The sequence below is a fragment of the Tupaia chinensis genome, unplaced genomic scaffold, assembly GCF_000334495.1.
Source record: "Tupaia chinensis unplaced genomic scaffold, TupChi_1.0 Scaffold000028_1, whole genome shotgun sequence".
Classification (NCBI taxonomy): Eukaryota; Metazoa; Chordata; class Mammalia; order Scandentia; family Tupaiidae; genus Tupaia; species Tupaia belangeri.
Genome location: NW_006159458.1, coordinates 2,472,734 through 2,496,644, shown reverse-complemented (window position 1 = coordinate 2,496,644; position 23,911 = coordinate 2,472,734). Strand labels below are relative to the sequence as shown.

The window sequence follows — 23,911 nt, the reverse complement described above, 5'->3', positions numbered from 1 at the left end:
AGTTCATATCTTTGGTCTGAAAGGTTTGAAACGTTTCCCTTTTATTGACCTGGGAAATCTGAGGGAAGAAAATGTTTGGGAAGGTGAGGAATTTGTTTCACTTTGGGGGAAGCTAAATTTGAGGAGAATTTTAGTCATCCAATTAGATATGTTAAATAGGTAGTTGGTAAATGAGTCTGGAGGGGCTTGGATATTTAAATATGTAACTGGATGGGATCATCTTCATAGTAAGTACAGATAGAAAAGTTTGAGGCCTGAGCAACAGGACTTACCCTAATTGTTGAGCCTGACAGTGCAAACTAGTACCTCACATTAGCCAGCCCTGGACATGCATTTACTCTTAATGAACATCAGTTTCACCATCTGTAATATAAGGATCAACACAGCACCTAACTGTTAGGGTTACCGTGAGGATCAAACACCATATTAATATTTATACTACTTAGAGCTCTGTTTTGTATACAGTAGACTCTTAGCAGTTCTGAGAAAGGTATTAGGACACCTTTACTCTCTCTTTTTAAAATTGTCTTAATAATTATTGTAGATCTTAAAGATATTTATATGGGCTATATAAAATTTTAAAAATATGTAACTTGCTTAAGAGACAATCATGAGCCCATTTGATAAATAACTTTTTTTCTTTTTTTTGGGAGAGATATTCACTATAGGGCACGTGCGCTTGCCAGACAGACAGAGACATAGAGACAGAAAGTGAGAAATCACCCCCCAGGGGGGATGGTTACGCCGCAATCCATTCTCCTCCATTCTCCTCTCGGGATCATGGGCACACACGCATACACGCCCGGCGTGAGTTTTAAGCCACCGGGTCTGGGATGCGAACTGCGGTCGACTATGTGGGAGTCCAGTGACATAGCCATTACACTAACTGCTGGTTCCCATAAATAACATTTTTTAAGACATAATTTTGTTTGCTAAAATAAAAACAGGTTGAGGAGAACTGTTCTATAATTTTGAAAATTCTTTACTTTTTAGCTTCATGGAAGAAACTGGTTTCTCATATTTTGTTGTTTATTCAGTCTTTGGTGATATCACGGGTCATATAACCTCTGGAAAACTCCACTGTATATTCAAGAGAGAATGAAAGTGGAAAAGACAGATAACATCTCAGAAGTTTTAAGAAAATAATTTTGAGCTTGAGAACTCCCTGAAAGGGTTGCAGGGACACTCAGTGAATTAGATTTCCATTGCCCTGGTAACAGCCTGCATTTCTTGGCTCATGGCACCTTCCATCTTCAAAGCCAGAAATGGCTGAGTTTTTCTCATGTCACATTCATCTGACACTGATTGCTCTGCCTCTTTCTGCTACATTTGAAGACTCATGATGACAAATAGACTCACCAGAGTATTCCAGAGGCATGTTCTGATTGGCTAGGTTGTCTGATTGGCAGCATTTTCATCTACTACCTTAATTCCTATTTGGCATGTGTTATGATTTGGATGCTAGTCTGAGCCACAAGGGTTCTTGTTTTCAAATTAGAGTCTAAGATGTGGTGATTGAATCACGGAGTCTAGGTGAGTCCTGGTGAGAAGTGATTAGTTCATGGAGGTAACAGTCTCTTCAATAGATTAATGGTATCTCGTAAGGCCCAGTGAGTTCTAGCGCTCAAGTGGTTAGTTCTTGTGAGAGCTGGCTGCTAAGAATGAGAGCTGCCTGCAGCTTGCATGTGCTCTCTCTCTGCATGTACCCATCATCCTCTCTGCTTCTGAGTCATGTTCTAGCCACTAGAGTTGTGAATCAGTAAAAATTTATTTCTTTATAAATCACCCCGTCTCAGATATTTCTGATAGCAGTGCAGTAACAAACTAAATACCATGCAACTTGATATATTCACAGGTTCTATGAATTGCAGTGTAAGTAAGTACCCTTAGGGGGCCATTATTATCTAATTGACATGACTGAAAGAAGGTAAAGGAGAGAGGTATTTGGGCAGTAAGGATGTTCATAAAATGAAGTCCAATGAGTCTAGGTAACATACATTTTTTTTAAATTTGCTTTTTAAAAATATTATTCTTGATAGAGTACATGTATGTGCATAGCAAAGACAGAGAAAAGAAAAGAGTCTTGAACATCCCTTCCTCAGGTCCTCGTCATGCTGTAGTTCCCTTCCTCTTGTTGTCTAACCTATTGAATCTTGGGCACTTATACGCTTGCCTGGCATATTTCAGGCTGACTTGGCTGGGGATTAGAATTAAGGTCACCAGGTGTGATCCAGTGTCTTTTGAGCAACATATTGGGTCATCAGAAAAGTCATAACATATTTTTCTATGCAAAAATGCATCATAACTTTTCCAACAACCGAATATTATTGCTATAGAACTAGCCCAACACATTGACCTATTTCAGGTGCACATTCCTAACAAAGCCACAAGATGTGCATGTTTTATTTCTATATGATTCTAACTCAAATAGGCTGGAATTTGCAGTTTTCAGGAAAAACTAATCTATTTTAGTATCTATTAGCATTCTTTTTTCTTTTTAAGAGAGACTTCTGCTATAGGGTGTGTGTACTCGCTGGAGAGACAGTGAAGCATAAACCAAGAAATCACCTTCTGGCGGGATGGCCACATCACAATCCTTTCTCTTCCATTCTCCTCCTGGAATCTTGGGATCGTATGCACACATGCTCAATGTGAGTTTTAAGCCTCCAGGTCCAGGACTCAAACCGCGGTTAACTATGTAGGTGTCCAGTTGATGTAACCCTTACGCCATCTGCTGATCCTTCTATCAGCAGTCTTAAAGTTTCAGTTTGATGATGTGATATTTTATCATGAGTGACTCTATTTTAGCCTTAGTTCAAAGTAATGACCTCCTGTAATTTCTGTTTAACGAGAGAGTACGATTGAGAGATGAGAGAACTAGATTGAGAATGACTAAAAGAAATAGATTGATAAGAGAGAGGGAAGGATTGAGAGAAAATATATGCATACATAGACATACATATTACATATGCATATATACTCAAATGTATGAATATATATGGCATTTAATATCACGATTAGTTTGTTATATATAATATATAACAATATAACATGAACACATATGTATGTGCATGTACACACGTATATTGATACATATGTTTATATGTCAAGGCAGGTACAGAAGAGATTGAAGGAATGAGATTAATGGAGAGAGTTTGAGGGGAAAGGTGCTGAGCTGTCCAGGCTTAATTTTTACCAATTCAGGGATTATGCAAATTATCACACCTTCTGTGTTTAGAGAAGGAGGGAGGGAGGAAATAAATGGCTGGGTGGGATCACAGGCCAGTAGAGTTACTGAATTTCCTATCATGTAGAACAATGGATTTAAGGAAAATACTTCCCCAACTATTTAATTTCTTTATCTGTATTTCAATCATTTATAAGATACGGAAAGTGGGACGAACAGATGGTGTGCTATTAAGGTAGCTGGACTCCCACAAGACTGGTTTGAGCTCCGCATCTGGTGGCTTGATAAACACAACAGGTGTGCACACGCATGTGTGTGTTCCCAAAATCCCATGAGGAGAATGGAGGAGAGGGGATTACAGCATGGCCATTCCCCAAGGGGATGATTTCTCACTTTCGCTTTCTCTGTCTCTCTCTTTCCCCCTGGTAAGGACACACACTCTATGGCAAAAACCTTAAATGAAGAAATGGGGGGAGGCAGCAGGTGGTATGGATGTTAAGGTGACTGAATCCTATATAGCTTACTGTGTGATTTAAGTACTGGGCCCTATGGCTTGACAAACATACCCGGCACGTGAGTGTGGTGCCCAAAGTCATGAAGCGAAAATGGAGGAGAAGGGATTGTAGTCAGGCCATCCCTCCTGGGAGGGTGATTTCTCACTTTTCTCTCTATTTCTGTCTTTTTTCCAGTGAGTGCACATGCCCTATAGTAAAACAAAAACTAAAAAAAAAACAAATAAATAAAATATGGAGAGAAATAATACCTTTATAATGTTCATGATCTTTTTTAGTTCTGTAATTATGTAACTAAATAATTCACCAGTTTGAGAGTGAATTTTATAATACCATAAATACTATACAATATTTGTGTCTCATTATATGATAACTTCTTCAGAAATACAAGGGAACTTCAGAAAGTTCATGGAAAATGGAATTATTTTGGTACAGATATTTGAATACAAATAATTATTTGGTACAAATATTTGAATCCATGCATAGTTTTTTTTCTTTCATTACATACAGTTGTCAGTAAGTTTTTGAAGACCATTATATGTGCTATTTGGTCTTTTTGTGCATTGAGGATTTTATAGTTCTGTCATGGCTGATGGCTCTGTTTTTTGACAGATGGTATGCATTATTTTAACATTAATTTCAGAAAAATTGACATGACTTTTCTAAAAATGAGGTAATATTTTTGTTGACTTGCCAATTCCTTTTGCCAGAATTGGAAAGAGAAAAAAATAGTTTAGCATCTAAAGGATGTGATTCACATTTTATAAGTCACAAATAATTTCTTCTGATATTTAAATTTTACAACTAAGGTCATTACTGTTCTTACACTTTGGAATCAATTGGTATTTTTATTAAAGAAAAATATACTGTGAGATTGTAGCCGCATAATAATCGTAAGAAATCAAAGTTATACCAGGTAACATTTATTCAAGAATTCAGTTTAGTGACTTGCAAATCTTCAAAGAATGTATCTAATTCATAGTTTAAAGATCACACATTAATCAGTACTAGATTGTTTTTATAATCAAGTAGTGAATTTTGTGATTTCTGTGTTGATAGTGTATTCCCTGCTTTTCTTTTTATATTTCCTATCTAGCATTATTGAACTCCAGTGAATATATATTAGAAGAAATATCATCTTTGAGGTCACATGCAGGGAGCAGAAATTTCTTTATAGCATGAGCTTGCTCCCCATTTCTGTGAACATTTCCTTTCCTCATTTACAAAAAGTAGATTTCTTTTGTATGTATTATATGCTCTCTGTATTCATTGTCAAGCTTTATTATATATAGTCTTCATTGTGAGATAGAAACTTAAGATAAAATTTCTTTGATTTGTTAAGCTCCCAAATTCCGTCAAAAGGGAAAAGAACCTGATCATGCGGAAGATTAGTATTTACTGACTGGTTAATAATATGGCAGACACTGTCCTGTCTACTTTGCGTACATTATTTATTAATTTGCCCAATATCCCTGTGAGGTTATCTCCTCTTTATAGATGAGGAAGTTCAGGCTTGGCTATTGGCATTTGAATGAGGTCTATGTTAAAGGCCAGGAACCTTCCAAGGTTTTCTTCTTCAATATTTACTAAACAGTTGGTTGTTTCTATCCATTGCATGAAGTCAGCCTGCTGCCAGTAGACAAAGAAGGCATCTGTCCACATTGGGTTAGGGGAAGCTGAGATTATTGTTTTCTCTCAGAATGTCAACCTTTAGTCCTCAGCCATGATGTCAGAAACCTGACCATCAGAAATTTTTTTCTAGTTCTGGGACCAGCAGATGGCATAATGGTTACGTCTCTGGAGTCACATGTGGTCGACAGTGGTTTGAGTCCTAGACCCAGTGGCTTAAAACTCACACTGGGTGCTGTGCGTGCTTGCCCAGAATTCCAAGAGGAGAATAGAGGAGAAGGGATTGTGGTGTGGCCATAACCCGGGGGAGGGGGGTGATTTCTCACTTTCTGTCTCTCTGTCTCTCTGGCGCACATAGCACCCTATAGAAAAAAAATCTCTCTCATGAAAAAAAAGAGTAAAATTATTTCTAATTCTGAATTTGGTTTCTAAGAAAAACACTTTGCATTTTATTGTTTTAAAAGTTAATTATATTTTAAATTGCAATAAGTTCATATTATTCAGTTTTAAGACATATGAAAGTATGCATAGTACAGAATCTCCTTTCTGTAATATTAGCTGGCCAGCTTCCCTCCCTGTTGTCAGTCCATATTTTTTATATATTCTTCTAAAAGTATTTTATGTAGTACAGATATGCTGTATATATTTGTGTATGTGTGTGTGCATACACCAACATGCACATAAACATTTTTCTCCTTTTTTTGAATATAAAAGGTATCATGTGCTCTTTCACGAAGGCCATATTTTAAATTATTCCACATCAGTATAATAAGAGCTACTTAATAATTTATTGAGTGGGTGTACTGTCATTTATCAAGTTCTCTATAATAAGCTTTTAAGTGGTTTCTGACCTTTTACAAGTTACTTTGTACATATATTCTTGTGTTTTTAATTACTGTTACTTAATAGAGAAATTTGTGGGTTTTTAATGTTTATCTATTCATTTACTATCTATACTTACTGCAGTGTAAGATATAAGTCCAAGTAACATTTCACTTTTTAAAAATTCTTGTCAAAATTATAAATGAACATTATTTAAAGAGTTAATTCTAAGCTACTTATTATGAAAAGAAAAAACATTCACAGGTAATTACTCTTGCTATTTTTTCTGGTGACCCCAACTGCAACTACTTTCAACTTTTTAAATTAGTATTTATGTCCATGTTTCTAGATAACATAATTTGCAATATTTCTACTTCTTGATTTTTTTGTATTTTGCTATTCTTACCTCCATCCCACGTGGAGTCCCTTTATTTTCCTGCTATACTTATATAATACCTTTGAGTAGACCAGTATGCAGTGTTTATATAATAATAGCAGTAGGTAAATACTATCAATATATAAGTGCTATTAACACCTGAGTTATATCACATTATTATTAATTTTCCCTTCTTGAATACTTTTGTATTTATCTTGATGTGCATATTCTTTTGTGTAGTCTTACTCATTGTCATTTTTTTCATTCAATTTTTTTGGTTTAACTGTTGTGAGCTCATATATGCTCGATCCTAAATGAATTCTTGGAGCTTAATTGGGAGTTCTCTCTCCCTCAGGTAGATTTGTGTTTGATTCTTTTGGGGTTGGGGTGCGGGTTGGGGTCTCAACCATCATGGCATTACACTGGTACACTCCAGAGTCTTTATTGCAGTGTAGTTGTCTAATAACTAGTTATTTTATTTGCTGCTGCCCCAGGCTTGTTTTTCTGATTGAAAAACTTTATTAAAGACCTTTATTCTTGAGGCAACCTTTACTTTCAGGAATATTTTCCACATAAAAATCAGGTTTTTTGTTGGACCCTTGGAAATTTCCCTTATTTCCTATAAACCAAGCAATACTGTAAACATCAAGTGGTAGTATGATTTGGTTGTGTTTTTATTGGAGGCCCTTTTTTTGTGTGAAATAGTGCTAGGAGATGAAGTCCCTCGGCCTGCCCTTGTCCATTGTGCAGAAACTCCAAGCATCCCTTCAGTGTATAATATTTACTTCTGGAGAATTTCTTGAATTATTTTTGATGAATTAACTGTTTTGTTTTCGCTCTGCAATAACTGTTATTTTGGCTTCTGTATCTACTGTTTGCATGTCTGTTCTCCAATCCTTTGTTTTCCTTTCTAACTGATTTTCTTAACTTTGTTTTCCAGTTGATGTTTTTATATGTATTGTTGTTTTTTGAATTTCTGAGAGCTTTTTTATTTGTTGATTTTGTCCTTTGAGTCTTCTCTTTTTATAGCATTGGTTATTTTGTGGATGTCATATCTTTTATTTCTTTGAGGGTACTATTTTTTTTCTAAAGTTTATTCTTTTTTAGGAGAGAGAGGAAGAGAGAGCAAGTTTCTTGACAGGATCTTTATACCATAATCATCTACATAGCTCTGCAGCCGTCCAAGATTGTGGGCATTCTGGTCATGTTAAAGTGGACCCAGGGCACAGATAGAAGCCTTCCTATATGGTCTCCAGGGATGCCCATCAGCACCACTATTGCCCAGTGTCTGGGCCCAATACTATTATTTTTTATCTCTATATAATCCTGTTACCTTATAGCGCCTTTCCCCCCACCCCCTTTTTTGTCTTCTGATTTTTGGGTTCTAGTTAGAGGCTCTCTTTAATCTACCTCTTATTCAGGAGTGGGGCACAAAAAGTTGATTGGAAGGTTTGTGTTGTGCTAATGACTGGAGCATGCTGTCAAGTTGAATGCAGGGCTGTTGGTCAAGGCTGATAATTCAAAGTTGATAATTGCCAGCCCTTTGCCATTGTCAGTATTCTTAATCAGGATTTGTTTTATGGGTGTACACCCTGTGTATTTGCACAGGGCACTAGACTTAGAAGGACCCCATGCTTGGTTTAATCTGCTGTTGCCCTCTTGAATTCTTAATTTTTCAGAAAGAGTTCCACATTTTTATTTCGTACTTGATCCATAGACAGATCTTTTTTCAAGGTTTGCTTACATTTCTTAGAATAGGTCCGTTGAGGCTCCTGCCTGGTGAGGATAATGCTGGCTAAGTAGCAGAGATTTCTGGGGGTTCATAATTACTATTGGAAATTTCTCCTGTTTTCAGTGATATTCTTAACCTCATCTATTCCTGTGTTCCCAGTTTAGAGACTTTCTGTATTGTTTTCTCCAGAGAATCTATCTTCATTTCTTCTACTGTAATTGTAAGGAGACATTCTTGCCACTCTGCAGGGTGGTAGGAGGGATTTGGAGGTGACAACTACTTAAACTTGTCAATCCCCATTTTTTATTTTCCTATCATATTTACTTCCAGAATTTGGTGCTGCCAATTTATGACTATTTTGGTGTTTCTGAAATACCATTGATTTACTTCTCAACTTTTCATACTGCTTCTTTAAAAGGATTCAGCTTTTTGGTTTTGCTGTCTAGTAACACACATGCGTCTGCTTTCCCTCTTTTGTTTTCTCAATTTTGACTCCTTGCCTTTATGGCTTTGTGCTGTTACAAACAAGGCAAAACAAAATAAAAACAAACACAATGACTCTTTCCAGGTTAATTAGTTGCATTTTGAGTAGCAATAACATATATCTGTATATAATCTGCCATCTTTTTTAAAGACCTGGTGTTATTGCTGTTATAAAGATCTGTATTAAATCACCAATATTCTATTCATAAGAGATAATTAATAGTTATTATTTTTAATATGGAGGTATCCAAAAAAGGCTATTTTACAACCTCATCAGGAGATTGGTGTTATTATTATTATTAAGGTATTGGCTTTCGGGACCAGCAGTTGGTGTAATGGCTATGTTGCCAGACTTCTACATAGTTGACCGCGGTTCAAGTCCTGGACCAAGTGGCTTAAACTCAGGCCAGGCGCGTGTGCATGCGTGCCCAAGATCTCTAGAGGAGAATGGAGGAGAAGAGATTGCAGCGTGGCCATCCCCTCTGGGGGTGATTTCTCACTTTCTGCCTCTCTGTCTCTGTCTTTCTGGCAAGCTCACACACCTTATAGCAAAAATAAAAAACTCTCAAAAAAAAAAAAAATTCTATTGGCTCTAAACTTCATCTCCTAGACTCCTGAAACACTCAGACAAGAAGCCATTTCAAATCTGAAATGTGTCCTGGCACGTTCAGGAACCAAGGAGACTAAATTTACACTCTAAACCTTGTCTCCTAGACCCCCAAAACACTCAGACAAGTCTCCACACACTAAGTTTCTATGAAGGCCTAGATACACACTAGCCAAGCATCTGAATATTTTATGATTATTGAAATCCTCAATCTTATTGAAGCTCCTGCTTTAAGGAAGGAACTTCTTTTTTATAATTCTGAACTCATAATCTCTTTTTGTGGATACTGCATTGTAAAGAACAGTAGAGGAGAGATTTTGGTCACAGAATGACCAGAGACCACTGCAGAGGCACAAGAAATATGAGAAACCAAGAAAATATGTCTCCCCTAAGAGAAAAGAACAATCCATCATCATCCACAGACAGTACACTAGAACTTGTGGAAATGTCTGATAGAGAATTCAGAATATTCATAGTGACAAAACTAAACAATATGCAAGAGATGAGAGACAATGAACTCCAGAAGATGCAGGAGAAAAGAGATGAGTTCCAGGAGGTTAGGAAGTTCTTGCACGATCTGAAAGGAAATACGCACCATAATAAAGAATCAGATGGACGGGCGCGTGTGCGTGCGTGCCCAAGATCCCGAGAGGAGAATGGAGGAGAAGGGATTGCGGCGTGACCATCCCCCTGGGGGGTGATTTCTCGCCTTCTATCTCTATGTCTCTCTCTGTCTGGAGAGCGCACGTGCCCTACAGTGAAAATCTCTCCCCCCCAAAAAAAAAGAATCAGATGGAGCAGTTAGAGATGAAGGCTACAATACAGGAAATCAAAACCTTCAAAAGTATTAAAAGCAGATTAGTCCATGCAGAAGATTGAAGATTGAATCTCGGATGTTGGAGGCAAAACATTTGACCTAGAAAAATGAAAAAAAACAGACAATAACCAGAAAAAATGAGAGTACTGTATGAGAAATACTAGACACCATTAAATGCCGAAACATCCAGATAATCGGTATCCCAGAAGGTGAAGAAACTAATAAGGGTGTTGATAATCTTACTTCATGAAATCCTGTAAGAATACTTTCCACATCTAGAGAGACATTCAAATTTCCAGACACAAGAAGTACAAAGGACCCCTAATAGAATCAACCCAAGAAGATCTTCTACAAGGCACATTATAACCAGATTGGCCAAATTCATAGACAAAGACAAGATACTAAAATTGACAAGACAGAAACATCATGAAGGTTACCCCATTAGGCTAACATCAGACCTCTCATCAGAAACAATGCAAGCAAGGAAAGAATGGGAAAATATATTCAAAGTGTTAAGTGCAAACAGTTTCAACCAAGAATGCTATACCCAACAAGATTATCCTACATATGGGAGGAAAAGACAAAAAACTTGAAAGAATTTACCAACACCAGATTAGCTCTTCAAGAAGTTCTGAAAGGAGTGCTTTACCAGGAAAATTAAAGACACACCTACAGAAATAAGAAACAAAAAGCAACCAAAGAAAATGATGAACTTAATGCTTGGGACAAGAAATATCAATAATAATGTTGAATGTTAACTTCCAGGATTTAAATGGGAAGATTGGACCACAGTAACACTGCAGATTCAACAGAAGAAAGATTAATTATATTAAGAATGAGCTGGTGAGATAGGATTTTATGACTTTTGAGTAAAACATTACTGTCTTTTTCTTTACTGTGCTTTGTTTTCCCAATTTAAGGATTTTGCTTTCTTTTGAGCTGTTGATAGGTTTAGCAATTTGTTAAAATGTTTTTTCTTCATTTGTTTTTTTAAATGGAAGTGTAAACTTTTTTTCCTTTCCTGACCCCTCTGGAATTGGAAAATATTTGGGAGTATTCTTATTTTGTGGCAGAATGGTTATTTGCGTAAGTTCAATGATACCTGTTACCTTGAATCAGGGGAGAAAAAAAAAGAAGGTTTTTATCCTGGGCATACTTGGGACAAAGTAAAATTAAGGTACTTGAGGTTTGTTGGTAAGTGAAGGAAAAAACCTGCTTAAAGATGGACAATGGAAAAGTACTATATTGGATTTCTAGGGTGTCATAAAAAAATTATCACAAGTTTAAGGATTAAAATACCACAAATCTATTTTGAGAGTCAGAAAGTCTGAAATTATTGTTGAAAGGGTCATGCTCTATCTGAAGGTTCTATGGGAGAATTTTTTCTGACCTCTTTTCAGCTTATGGTACTTTGACATTCCTTGGCTTCTGGCTCTGGGACTCCGTTTTCTGTCTTCATCTTCACATGACTGACCCTTTGTCTCAAATCTCCCTCTCTTTTCTCTTATGAGGAATCATTTGATATAGGGCCCAACCCCTAATCCTTTCCTTATAAAGGCTTCATTTAATTATATTTGCAACAACTTCTTTTTTTTTTTTTTTCCTTTCAAGTAAGATTACATTTATAGGTATCAGGGGTCAGAACTTGAATATATCTTTTTAGGGGCCAAGTGCTTTAACTATAGTCTTGCCCTCGGGCCCCTGAAATTCCTGTCCCTCACTGTGCAGACTCCATTCACACAGTCCCAGTGACTCCAGAAATCTCAGCCCACTAAAGTGTCAGCTTTTAGTCCTTTGCCATTGTCTATAGCATCACTTATAAGTCCAAAATCTTTCCTAAATATCTTTAGCTCAAAAATCCCAAATGTCATCACCTAAATCATCTCAACCAAGTGTGCCTCAGACTTTGCATATGATAAATCCTAGGGCAAAATTCCTGTTCGTCAGAAGACCTGTGAAACTGGTAAAGAAGTTATCTGCCTCCATAATATGATCCAGGCATAGGGGAGAATTACAAGAAGCTGGGAAAATTCCATTAGATTTTAAGACCTCAAAACAGTCCTCTGTAATTTGGTGCTCTGCCCTCCGTGCCTGTAGTTCTGTCTTGGCCAGTGTCTGAGACTGTGTTTCTGGTCAGTTGCTCTCTGTGCCCACGGTTGTGGCTTGGTCCTTGCTGGCACTGGAAGCTTTGTTGTCCGTTATGCCTCTGCATTTGCCAACCTCTGCCTCTGCACCTATGGTTTAGGCTTCTCCCTGTGGATTTGTAGCCGTGACCTGTGCACTAAACAGCTGTAGCCTTGGAGTCATTACCCATCTCAAAGGTTAGAGCATATTTATGGTCTTGAAGCCTTATCCTATTTCTTGTAGTATCTCAGAAGTCTATCAGCTTTCGTTCATTAGATCCCATGTATGTCCCCTTTTGCCTAGGCTTTTTGTATTTCTTTTATTGATTGATTGATTGATTGATTGATTGATTGATTGAGAAGCTTTTGCTATAGAGTGCATGCGTTCTCTAGAAAGACAGAGAGACAGAAAGTGAGAAATCACCCCCTGGGGGGATGGCCACATCCAATCCCTTCTCCTTCATTCTCCTCTCGGGATCTTGGGCACTCACTCACGTGCCCAGTGTGAGTTTAAGCCACGAGTTCTGGGACTCGAGAACAGCGGTAGATTACGGGGTAGTCCAGCGAAATGGCCATCACGCCAACTGCTGGTCTCTGCCTTTGGTTTTCAGTTACTAAAGGGCAAATGTGCTTGCCATAGAGAGAGAGAGAGAGAGAGAGAGACAGAGAAAGAGAGTGCGAGAGAGACAGAGAGAGAGGGAGGAATGGAGAGAGAGAGAGAGAGAGGGAGAGAGAAAGTAATCCTCCAATAGGGCATGTTCACACTGAAATTCCTTCTCCATTTCTCCAGCCTATTGAGATTTTGAGCATGCCCACACTTGGACCTGGTATGCTTTTCAAGTCATTGGGACCAGGGCTTGAACTGCCATTAGCCATGTGAGGTCTGGCTCTCTGAAACACGAGGCTACTGGGCTGGCCAGTATTGCCATTAACGTCTATATTTCTGCCAACTATCTCTTCAAAGCACTTTTAGGCTTTTTTTTCTCTTGTATCTCAAAATTCTTTCAGCCTCTACTCATTGTCTAATTCCAAAATCAGTTCCACATTTTTAGGTATTTGTTACAACAGCAATCTTCTTAGTACCAAAATAAATTTCTTAGGGCTTCTATAACAAATTTCCATAATTTGCTCTCTCTGTCTTCATATGCCTTTCTACTCTGTGTCTCAAATCTCCCTCTCCTTTCTCTTATAATGACACTAATAATTAAACTCAGGGTCTACTCTAAATTGAGGATGATCTCATCTTATTATTTTTATCTACAAAGTTCTTATTTTTAAATTAGTTCAAATTCATAGCTACCCAGGATTAGGAGTTGGTCATATCTTTTGTGAGGGTGGGGTGGGGTGGTATCAGAAGTCAACCCACTGTAAGTACCAAAGACGAACTTCAACATATTTAAACATGTGACCAAATAATAATGCTGTAGACAGAAACATCTGGAACATTAAAAAATAATTTTTATTATTAAGTTTCTTTTTTCAAATGACTATTACAGTGTTAAGAAAGTTCCTTTCTGTTACTGTGATGAAAATACAATCAGACTTCAGAGAGCAGACTTAAAATGGGAAATGTTATAAAACAAGAATTTTGGAGAGGTTTATGTCCTCATTGGGAAAATATTAGCAGAATTTATTGTATACATTAGATGTATTATCTGCCTGGAAATTGTTCCTTAATACTATGATCCAGCAATTGGAACCAAAGAGTAGGGAGAATTTGTTTTATTGTCATGATACCACTATGCACATCTCTTCTTAGAATTGAAATTTTATCTACTCTTCTCTTCCTCCTAATCCTTTCTCCTCCTTTATTTTTCTTTCCTCATTCCTCTTCTCTCTTTCTTCTATTCCCCCGTTCCTTCATCTTTTTTTCCTTTTCTTTTTTGGAGATTTTTTTGCTATAGGGCGTGTGCGCTTGCCAGAAAGACAGAGATAGACAGAGAGAAAGCGAGAAGTCATCCCCATAGGGGATGGCCAGGCCGCAATCCCTTCTCTTCCATTCTCCTCTTGGGATCTTGGGCATGCACGCACACACGCCCAGTGTGTGTCTAAGCCACTGGGTCCAGGACTCCAACCGTGGTTGACTGCATAGGAGTCCAGTGACAAAGCCATTATGCCAACTGCTGGTCCCCCCTTCATTTTTTTATTCCATTTTTCCCCCGCCCCCATTTTGCTTGGCTTGAGTCAGTTTTGAACATTCATGTCTCAAGGCATATTATCTTTGAAAAGCTTAATAAAGCTGCGGATAAATACTAATCTTCTGAATATAATGCAGGGTGAAGTTTCTTTCTTTCCAATTGGAGCAAATAATAAGGTGACATCGAAGTAGTAGCAGGAACAGAGTCGATCCAATTAACAAATTATCCAGGATCTCAGCCAAGTTTTTGCAGCCAAGATGCTTCCTTTCTCAGGCTCTGCAGGATTTGGTTGTTATTCTTCAACATAATGTAGTTGATAGAGGAGATGTTGTGTTAACCAAGAAATGCCAGTGGTGTCAATAATGGCAGTGTTGTAAACATATCATATTCTCTTAGGAATTTCACTTGAGGAATTCTTTTTATATTCAGAGTAATACATTTAGTATGACTTGTTTATTCATTCCTCATTTGCCAACTACTAATTCTTTAAAGTTCTGGGTTAGACATGGATGTGGGATTGTCATGTCTGGATTTTGTAAGTTAGCATGTAGAAAAATCAATTATCTCTGTACTGGTATAAGCACATTGTGGAGTTCTTTGCATAACTTTATCATTGTATCTGTTAGGATAATTCAAGGAGGAGTTGGATTCATTATCTTATTTTTGGTTGACAGGATTCAACCACGCTGATAATTTTGCATTGTGCTGATGTAATTCATTCAGTGTGTTAAGGCAGCCATTAATGGAATAGGGCTACGGATAGAAAATAATTCTTTGAAAGGTCAAGTATCTTAAGCTAAAGAGAGTCTTGTTAAGGACTTACATTTCAGTATTTGGAACAGTTTACTATGGCAAAAATGCTTTATTTCCATTTGTAATGTTACTTTATACCGTTAGACCAATTTTTACTTGCTCGTGATAGTTTTTTTCTCTGATTTTATAGAGAAGCTGAAAAATGAGGTACAGTCAAGAGGTGGAGATTAAGCATTTACTCAATGAGAAAGACTTCTTGTTAAATAATGCTTTGTAATGCCATGAAGCCTACTTTCATTGCAAGGATTATAGCTCCTTTGAAAAACCACCTAGGAATGGGACTGGCAAGTGGCACGGTGGTTAGAGGCGCTGGATTCCCACATGACCGACCACGGTTCAAGTCTCGGACCTGGTGACTTGCTTTCTCACTTCCTCTCTGTCTCTCTCTGATCAAACCGGAAAATAAAAATGATAATAATAATAAATAAAGTTAAAATAATTCTAAAAAAAACACCTAGGATTATTGCAGCTGTCAAATGCTGGGGCCGGTAGAAGATGGCAGGTGTTGTGTTGCTGTTTTTCTTTTGTTGTGACAGTATATGCATGTGTGACAATCTGGTCTATAATGTACTACTCTGGCATTCTTTGGTGTATTGTGGTGTTTAGATTTTGGGAAGAGGGGATTTTATAATATTTCCCAGTCAGAACCTTTTAGTGCGTTAGTTGGATGTTATTCCACTATCTTTATTTTGATTTCCTGCCCCACAAATTTCCTTCTGGAATATTTAGAGGTGTTTATGCCTGCCTTTTCCAATGTAGTTGATTAGTTGTTGTGAAAGAGATGCAGACTTGTGGCTTTAGAGAAAATGGTTGTAAAGTCTGTATTGGAAACCCGTTCTCAATCAGAAGGTATTAGCTAATTTTGTTCTTGGTGGGCTAATTGGTAGACCAGCTCTAGGCCAAATAATTTGGAAAGTGAGAAGCAGTTGCTTTTTATAGGTGGAGTATAATGTTGGTTAGTTGGTCTTTGGAGATTCTTTCTTTTTTTCTCTCTCTCTTATACAACATAGTGCTAATTCATTCCAAACACATCAATTAGATCTACTGGCAGAGGATCCTGTTGCTATGCATGGATTAATTTATTAGAGATGATTAGTATGAATTCTACTCAGCATGGCAATAGCCAACAATAATAGAATGTGAATTTATACATGTTTTTCAGTTTGTGCTATAGCTTGCCATTTGTTTTGTGTTTTAAATCTAGATTGAGATATATGAATAAAGTGTTGTCATCAATATGGCAATGATGGTTATGTAAAAACATTTTTGCAAATTTCTGATTTTTTCTGGAGGGTACCTGTTATTTTGCTGATTATGTGGTACCTCTTTCCATATGTATCTGTTCAACATCTATTTTTTTATTCTCAAGCATATCTAGGCATATTAAGAGTATAAAAATGTGATCATTTTGGCAAGCAAGGAGTTGGGATTGGAATGGTTGTTGGTAATGGAAGGTTGATTGAAATGTGCTTCTGATAATCTTTGAAAAGTGCCTTACTTGGTGCCATTGTTGTCAGAACAAAATTTCTCTTTGGCATTAATGAATTGATGAATGATGACTTTAGATTTTACCAACTGTGTCCAATTATGTGTCTTAGTTTCTTCAGAGGGTATGAAATAACATGCAAGTATACATATTGCTAAATTTTATACAGAAAACAAAGCTGTTGGTGAGGAATTGGGAATAAATTCAAAAAGTTCAGTTTTTGACAGGATATTAAAACAACAAAAAAACTCCCACTAGGATAGCTATTAAGGGACCTGCTTTAGATCATCTCCTGGTTTCATTCAACTCCATGACCTGAAAGGATTTCTTGACCTCTCTGGGCCTCAGTTTCCTCATTTCTGCCAGTATGTTGAAATAATTTACTTCTCAGGTCTCTTAATGTTTAAAAATTTTGTAGTCTTATTTAAGGGGAGAATGTTTTCCCAAGTCTTCTCTTTCTAGTGATGTGTTGGGGTTTGACATTTTAAAAGAAAGCTATCATTGTGGTCAAATTTGGTTTTGACTACTTTGAAGATAGGTTGTAAATTTTTGGCTCTATTCTTGAAATAAAAATTTCAGGCCATGTATGACTCTTTGGTTAGTCCTGTGTTTTTCTTTTGGTAACTGGACAGCCTGGTGTGTTACACTGTGGTTGTATGATTGCTGTCACTATCTTTGAAGTAAGCAAAGGAGGGTTGATTGATCTTGTTGTAGCACACTGTATCATACAAGAATATTTAAAAAATGTCAGTGGATAGCTCAGAAATAATTTAACCTAACTCACATTTAATAGATAAGTACTCCCAGACAAAAATGTTTGTTAGTTTATATGCTTTACTTATTAAAAAAAAAGGGTATTGGTGGTAATCTTATTCATTTCTTAGCCATCATACATGTGGACTTATTGATTAGCCTCCTTTTACAAGACCTGGTTCTAAATAACATTTTTAGTGTTCTTATTTTGATGTTAAAATATCTCTGTCTCTCTTTGATAAGTTTCCAATTACATTTGGCCTTAAAATCCTGTCCATTTTCTCTCCTCTTTATTCAGTCCTTATTTATTGAACAGATATGATATATAAGGCACCATTTGTGATACATATAGTTAATATAAAATAAAATGACACCCTCTCAAATTGAATTTTCCAGATAGAAGGAAAGTGAGACATCATCCCCCACCTGAGGGGGCATGGCCATGCTGCAGATCCTTCTCCTCTTGGTATTTTGCACACGCATGCACTTGTGCCTCATGTGTTTTTCAGGCAAATGTGTCTGGGACTCAAACCGTGAAATTGGGCATGTGCAATCCAGCATGTTATCCACCAGAACACCTGTTGGCCCATTATGTGTTCTATTTTATGTAAGAGTATTCAGGGAAGGTATCCTTGGTAAAATGATTTTTACTCATGATCGAGAGGAAGTAGGCAATGTAGTAGGCGTGGGAGAGAAAGAATCGCATTTAAGCACAGCAAATAAAGCAAATGCAATAGGCTTAGAGCAAAAGTGTGTTTATAATGATTAAGGAAAGCCAATAAGAAAAGATAGAGGAAATGAGAAAGAGAGTGGTAGTTTTCAGGCCATGGGAAGGATTTTGGTTTTTATTTTCAGTAATATGGAAGCCATTTAGGAATTGAGTCAGGTGTGTGGTATATCAGCAAATACTTATTGTATATACTCTGTGCCAGATACTATTTTAAGTGTGTGGATATAGCGGTGAATAATTCCTGTATTCTAGAGATTACATTTTATACTCCTTATGATCATCTTGAAGTTTGAAGAGATTGTTCTGGTTGCCTTATTGGAGCAAGGGTGGAATATCAACAGTGAGGGTTGTTTTCTATAAATGCTATATCAGTTTACATTCATTGTAGTAGTTCTGTGAGAAATTATTTTGGTGTGAACTAGAAAAATAGTGGAGATATTGATAAGTACTGAGATTCTGGATCATGTGAAGGGTATATTAGGTTTAAATAAATTAATGAAGTGAACAGATCTTTAAGAGGGTTTAGAATAGTACCTGCCACATTGTTATATTAGAATTTGTTAACATAAAAGCGGAGCTTGTCTTAAAGGGTTTTCTGAAGGATTGCATGTAAGTTGGGAGGGGCAAAACAAAAAAAAATTAAAAACAATTTCAAGAGTTCTTTCTGAGCAACTGGAAGTTTGGTAGTGGAAAATCAAGAGTTTGACACTGGACTTGTTAACTTTGAGGTTCTTTTTAGATATACATGTAACTATGTTAATAATCAGATAATTAAGTCTGGCAATCTCTGATGGCCAAGACAAATATAAATTATATTTTTTATGTAGAATACATTTAAAGTAATAGAATCAGATTAATTGGAGGTTAAAAAGTTAGAGAAGAGCTCTCATTTCTAGGGAATTCCTACATATAGAAGTTGGTACAATGAAGAGGAGCCAACCTAACAGACTAAGAAAGAATATGGTAGAAAGAGAACAAAGAAATAATTCAAATGAAGAGACTATTTCAAGAAGGAAGGGGTGAATTTGGCATAATGATGGCAGCAGTGGAGGCCAACAAGTATTTGAATCTTCATAGATTTTCTTATAAAATTAGTATAAGTAAGATTAATAAATATAATGATAATAAGTATAAATAAGTTAAAAATTTTCAACACAAAACGGATGATGTATGTATGTATTGTGAAATGATTGCCTATTAAGTTGCCATCACTTCACATATTTATCAGTGTGTGTGTGCGTGTGTGTGTGATGAGCCTATGTAAGATCAACTCTTTTAAAACATTTCAAGTACACAATATGGCATCATTAATCAAATCATGAACATTTGATCTCTAGAACTTACTCACTTCAGAACTGAAAGTGTGTACCTTTTGACCAACATGGTCTCATTTTTTTCATCCCACAATCCCTGGCAACTACTATCCTACTCTCTGTGTAATTTTCTTTTTATAGGATTACATACATACATCAGATCATACAGTATTACAGTATTTGTTTTTCTTTATCTGGTTTACTTTAATTAGCACATTGCCTTTAAGTTTCATCCATGTTGTTGTAAATTATGTCAGGATTATCTTCATCTTTATGGCTGAATTTTATACACACACACACACACCGTGCATTTTATATATTCATTCGTCAGCGGGCACTTTGATTGTATTTATGTCGCTACTGTGAACCATGCTGCAGTGAGTGTGGGATTGAGGATATCTCTTTGAGACATTGATTTCTTTCTTCTGATATACATCTAGAAGTGGGATTGTTGTATCATATGTTTTAATTTTTTGGAGAAATTTCTTACTGTTTTCTATAAATGCTCTATCAGTTTACATTCCCACCAACAGTGTACAAGCGCCTCCTTTCCTCCATGTCTTTGCCCAAACTATTTATACCCCCCTTTTTTTGATAATAGGCAACTTAGTAGGTGTGAGACACATCACTGAGGTTTTAGTTTTCATTTTCCTGATGATTAGTAATGTTGATGTGATATACCTGTTTGCCTAATGTATGTCTTCTTTGAAGAAATGTCTTCAAATGCTTTGCTTGTTTTTAAATCGAGTTTTTCTTTTTGTTGTTGTTTTTTGCTATTTGGTTATGTGTGTGTATATTTTGTAATAATATCAAATATATAATTTGAAAATATTTTCTCCCATTCATAGGTTGTTTTTTCATTTGTCCTTCAATTGCCAGAGGGTGCATGTTCTCACCAGAGAGAGAGTGAAGGAAAAAGCACCCCTGATGGGGCGTCATCAAACTGCAGTCTTCTTTCCCCCATTTCCTTATCCTAGGATTTTGGGTATGCATACACACATGCCTGGTGTGTTTTTCACGCCCAGGGAGCTGGGATTTGAACAACAGTTAGCCATGTGGATCTGGCTACTTAAACCACTAAACCATAAGGCCAATTCTATCTTTTCATTTTACAAATTGTTTCCTGTTTAGTTTGATGTAGTCTTGTTTCTTTTTGCATTTTTTCCTGTGATTTTGGGAAAGATGCTTTTAAAAAAATCATTGTAATTCAATGTCAAGGGGCTTTTTTTCCTATAGAAACTTTTTTCTAGGAGGTCTGTGATTTCAGGCATTATATTTAAGTCTTTAATCTACTGAAAGTTAATTTTCTGAATGGTATAACATAGGTGTCCAATCTTATTATGTTGCATGTGGAGATCCAGTTTTCCCATCATTTATTAAAAATACTGTCCTTTCCCAAATGTGTATTCATTTATTTATTTCTTCCAAGAGAGAAAGAGAGGCAGGCATCCTGGCAAGGACTTGATACTACAATCCATATTTAACTTCAGCCTGTCAGTATTATGGGCATATGCTTGCATACTTGGAGTAAGTTTTATTAGCCAGATAATTGTATGTTCCTCCTGTGTTATCTAGTTTTAACTAAAATGTATTTTACTAAAATGGGCAAGTGACATAAAAAAGAATGGTACAGCAACTATAGGGGCCTTGGTATGTGAGTGTGGAACCTTCCTGTGTGACTCTCGCATTGTGGAGTTGCATTACCTCTGCACTGCTGCAGCTGGCCTTCAATGTGTATTCTGGTATCCTTGTCAAGTATTAGTAGACAATATATATGCTAGTTTATTTCTGGGCTTTCTATTAAGTTTCATGGTATATGTGTCTGTTTTTATTCTTACACTATCCTGTTTTGATTACTATAGATTTGTAATGTATTATTGTTTAAAATCAGAGAATGTGATGCCTCAACAAGGTAAGGTTATTTGAAAAAAAACACAGCTTACATATTACTGATGTAAGCTAACAGTGTTTTCATTAACATCAGGAAAAAGACAAGGATGTCCAGCCTTGCTACTACTATTTAACATTGTACTGGAAATTCTAACAATAACACCAGGCAAGAAAAATAACAAAAGCTATCTTGAATTAGAAATGAAGAAATAAAATTATCCCTGTTTGCAGTAACTTATTTGCTGTTCTTTATTGGAGGAATAGATTTAGTAAAATTTGATACAGGAGAGTGTGTGTGTGTGTGTGTGTGTGTGTGTAATCAACCATTACAAAGAGTGAAATCTTGAAGGTAATATAGAGAGGCTTGGAAGACATTATGTTAAGTGAAATAAACTAGACAAAAAGAAAATAATATATTCTTACTCTTATGTGGAAACTAAAATAGTTAATCTTTGATAAAGAGGAAAACAGTGGTTACTAGAGAGGCAGGGAAGGGTAAGGGGAGAGGGAGAAATTGGTAGATGTTTGTTTAACTGACACAAAATTTAAACTTGATAGACGGAGCAAGTTACAGTGTTTTGCAGCATAGTATAGTAACTACAGTTAACAATAACTCATTTATAAATATTTCAAAATAGGCATAAAAAGAAAAGTTTGAATGTTCCCAGTGGAAAGCAATGATAGCTGTTTGAGATGATGGAACTCAACTAGATTTCAGATATTTGAACTAATGTCTGAATCACCCAGGGGACTATTTCTTTTGTTTTCTGTAGGATGTTAACATTTACCATAGTTTATCTCCTTTCATAGGTAGGTAGAGTTGAGGGGTAATCACCTTTATCTAGCGTTTTTCAAGTTTGAGATATATTAGGAACATTGGAGTAAGTAAAAAAAGTATAGATGCTAAGACTTCCTGCAGTAACGCAAGTAATTCGGTCTCTTACTACAAATCAAGAGTTGCAAAAAGCCCCAAGGACAACCATCATTGCTTTGTGTTATCTCACCTCTCAGTGTGGTTTTCCTTTCTTAGTTGTTTCCCTTTAATTCCTCATTGCCTCAGTGCTCCCCAGTGCTTGCTATGTTCTTCATTTGTTAGAGCATGTGCATGGATATGAGAATAGAGCAAGAGAGATGAGCACCCTTTACAAGCTCTGGACATCAGATCTTGCATATGAGGGTCTTCAGTCTAAACTGATTTGGGGATTTGAACTGTTGTTTCCTTATAGGATCTTATTTCTCTTAACAGCACATTACTGCTGTACCATGGAATCCATTTTCAGTGCTTTTAAGCAGAACTTAAAAAGAATAAAAACAAGGACCAGCAGTTAGCGTAATGGCTTTGTCACTGGTCTCCCACGTAGTCGACTGTGGTTCGCGTCCTAGACCCGGTGGCTTAAAACTCACGCCGGGCGCGTGTGCATGCGTGCCCAAGATCCCGAGAGCAGAATGGAGGAGAAGGGATTGCGGTGTGGCCATTCCCCCCTGGGGGGTGATTTCTCCCTTTCTGTCTCTCTGTCTCTGTCTGGCGAGTGCACATGCCCTACAGCAAAAACCTCTCAAAAAGAAAAAAAAGAATAAAAACAAAGTTTTCAGTTGCAACGTTGGTGTGCCATAAACTACTCAATCATTACTAGACACAAAAGTCAATGGCATTGGGAACCAGCAGTTAGCGTAATGGCTATGTCGCTGGACTCCCACGTAGTCGACCGTGGTTTGCTTCCTGGACCTGGTGGCTTAAAACACGCCAGACGCGTGTGCGTGTGTGCCCAAGATCCCGAGAGGAGAATGGAGGAGAAGGGATTATGGCGTGACCATCCCCCCTGGGGGGTGATTTTTTCTGTCTCTATGTCTCTGTCTGGGGAGGGCATGCGCCCTATAGCAAAAATCTCTCCAAAAAAAAAAAAATAGTACTACTAAAAAAAAAATATCAATGGCATTATTATTTTGAAACCAAAACAAAACTACAAATGATGGTTTTAATGTCTTCTTTCTTTCAGGAAAAACATAAACAAGAATTGGAAGACATGAGAAAAGCTGGTCATGAAGCCCTCAGCATTATTGTGGATGAATATAAGGTAGAGGTTTGAGTCTGTTGTTTGTACTTTTAAACCTTATTTAGTATTAGTAAAAATTTTACACATATTGAAAAACAGTACATTTCTGCAATTGAGAAGCAAGCACATAAGTGTGAGGAGTTGCTAAATGCGCAGCACTAGAGGCTCGTAGAAATGCTAGATACCGAGAAGGAACTGTTAAAAGAAAAAATAGCTCTTCCCTGGCGCGCGGGGCTCGGAGCCGAGACAGTTGTCACTGGTCACCGGGCTCCTGGCACTGGGCGCAGGCGAGGCAGGGCTGCGCTGGGTCCCCTCCCCTCTCCCTCTCCTGGTGGGGTCGACCCACTCAGCCTAGGCCGCCTGCTCCCTACCTCCAGCGGCCGGGCCTGGGGTGCACCGGCTGTGGAATGGGCCAGTTCAGGACAAGGTCAGGACACCAGTTGGCG

At 37.1% G+C, this 23,911-nt stretch overlaps 1 protein-coding gene across 4 annotated transcripts in view; it reads left to right on the top strand.

Moving 5' to 3' along the window:
- CCDC91 (coiled-coil domain containing 91) overlaps positions 1–23,911 on the top strand; it is a 288,769-nt gene that overhangs the window by 81,976 nt on the left and 182,882 nt on the right. For all 4 annotated transcript variants that reach the window (XM_006140252.3, XM_014587159.2, XM_006140254.3 and 1 more), the window contains one exon: positions 23,409–23,486. In XM_006140252.3, the coding sequence (XP_006140314.1) occupies positions 23,409–23,486 (78 nt within the window). The remainder of the gene's footprint in view (positions 1–23,408; positions 23,487–23,911) is intronic.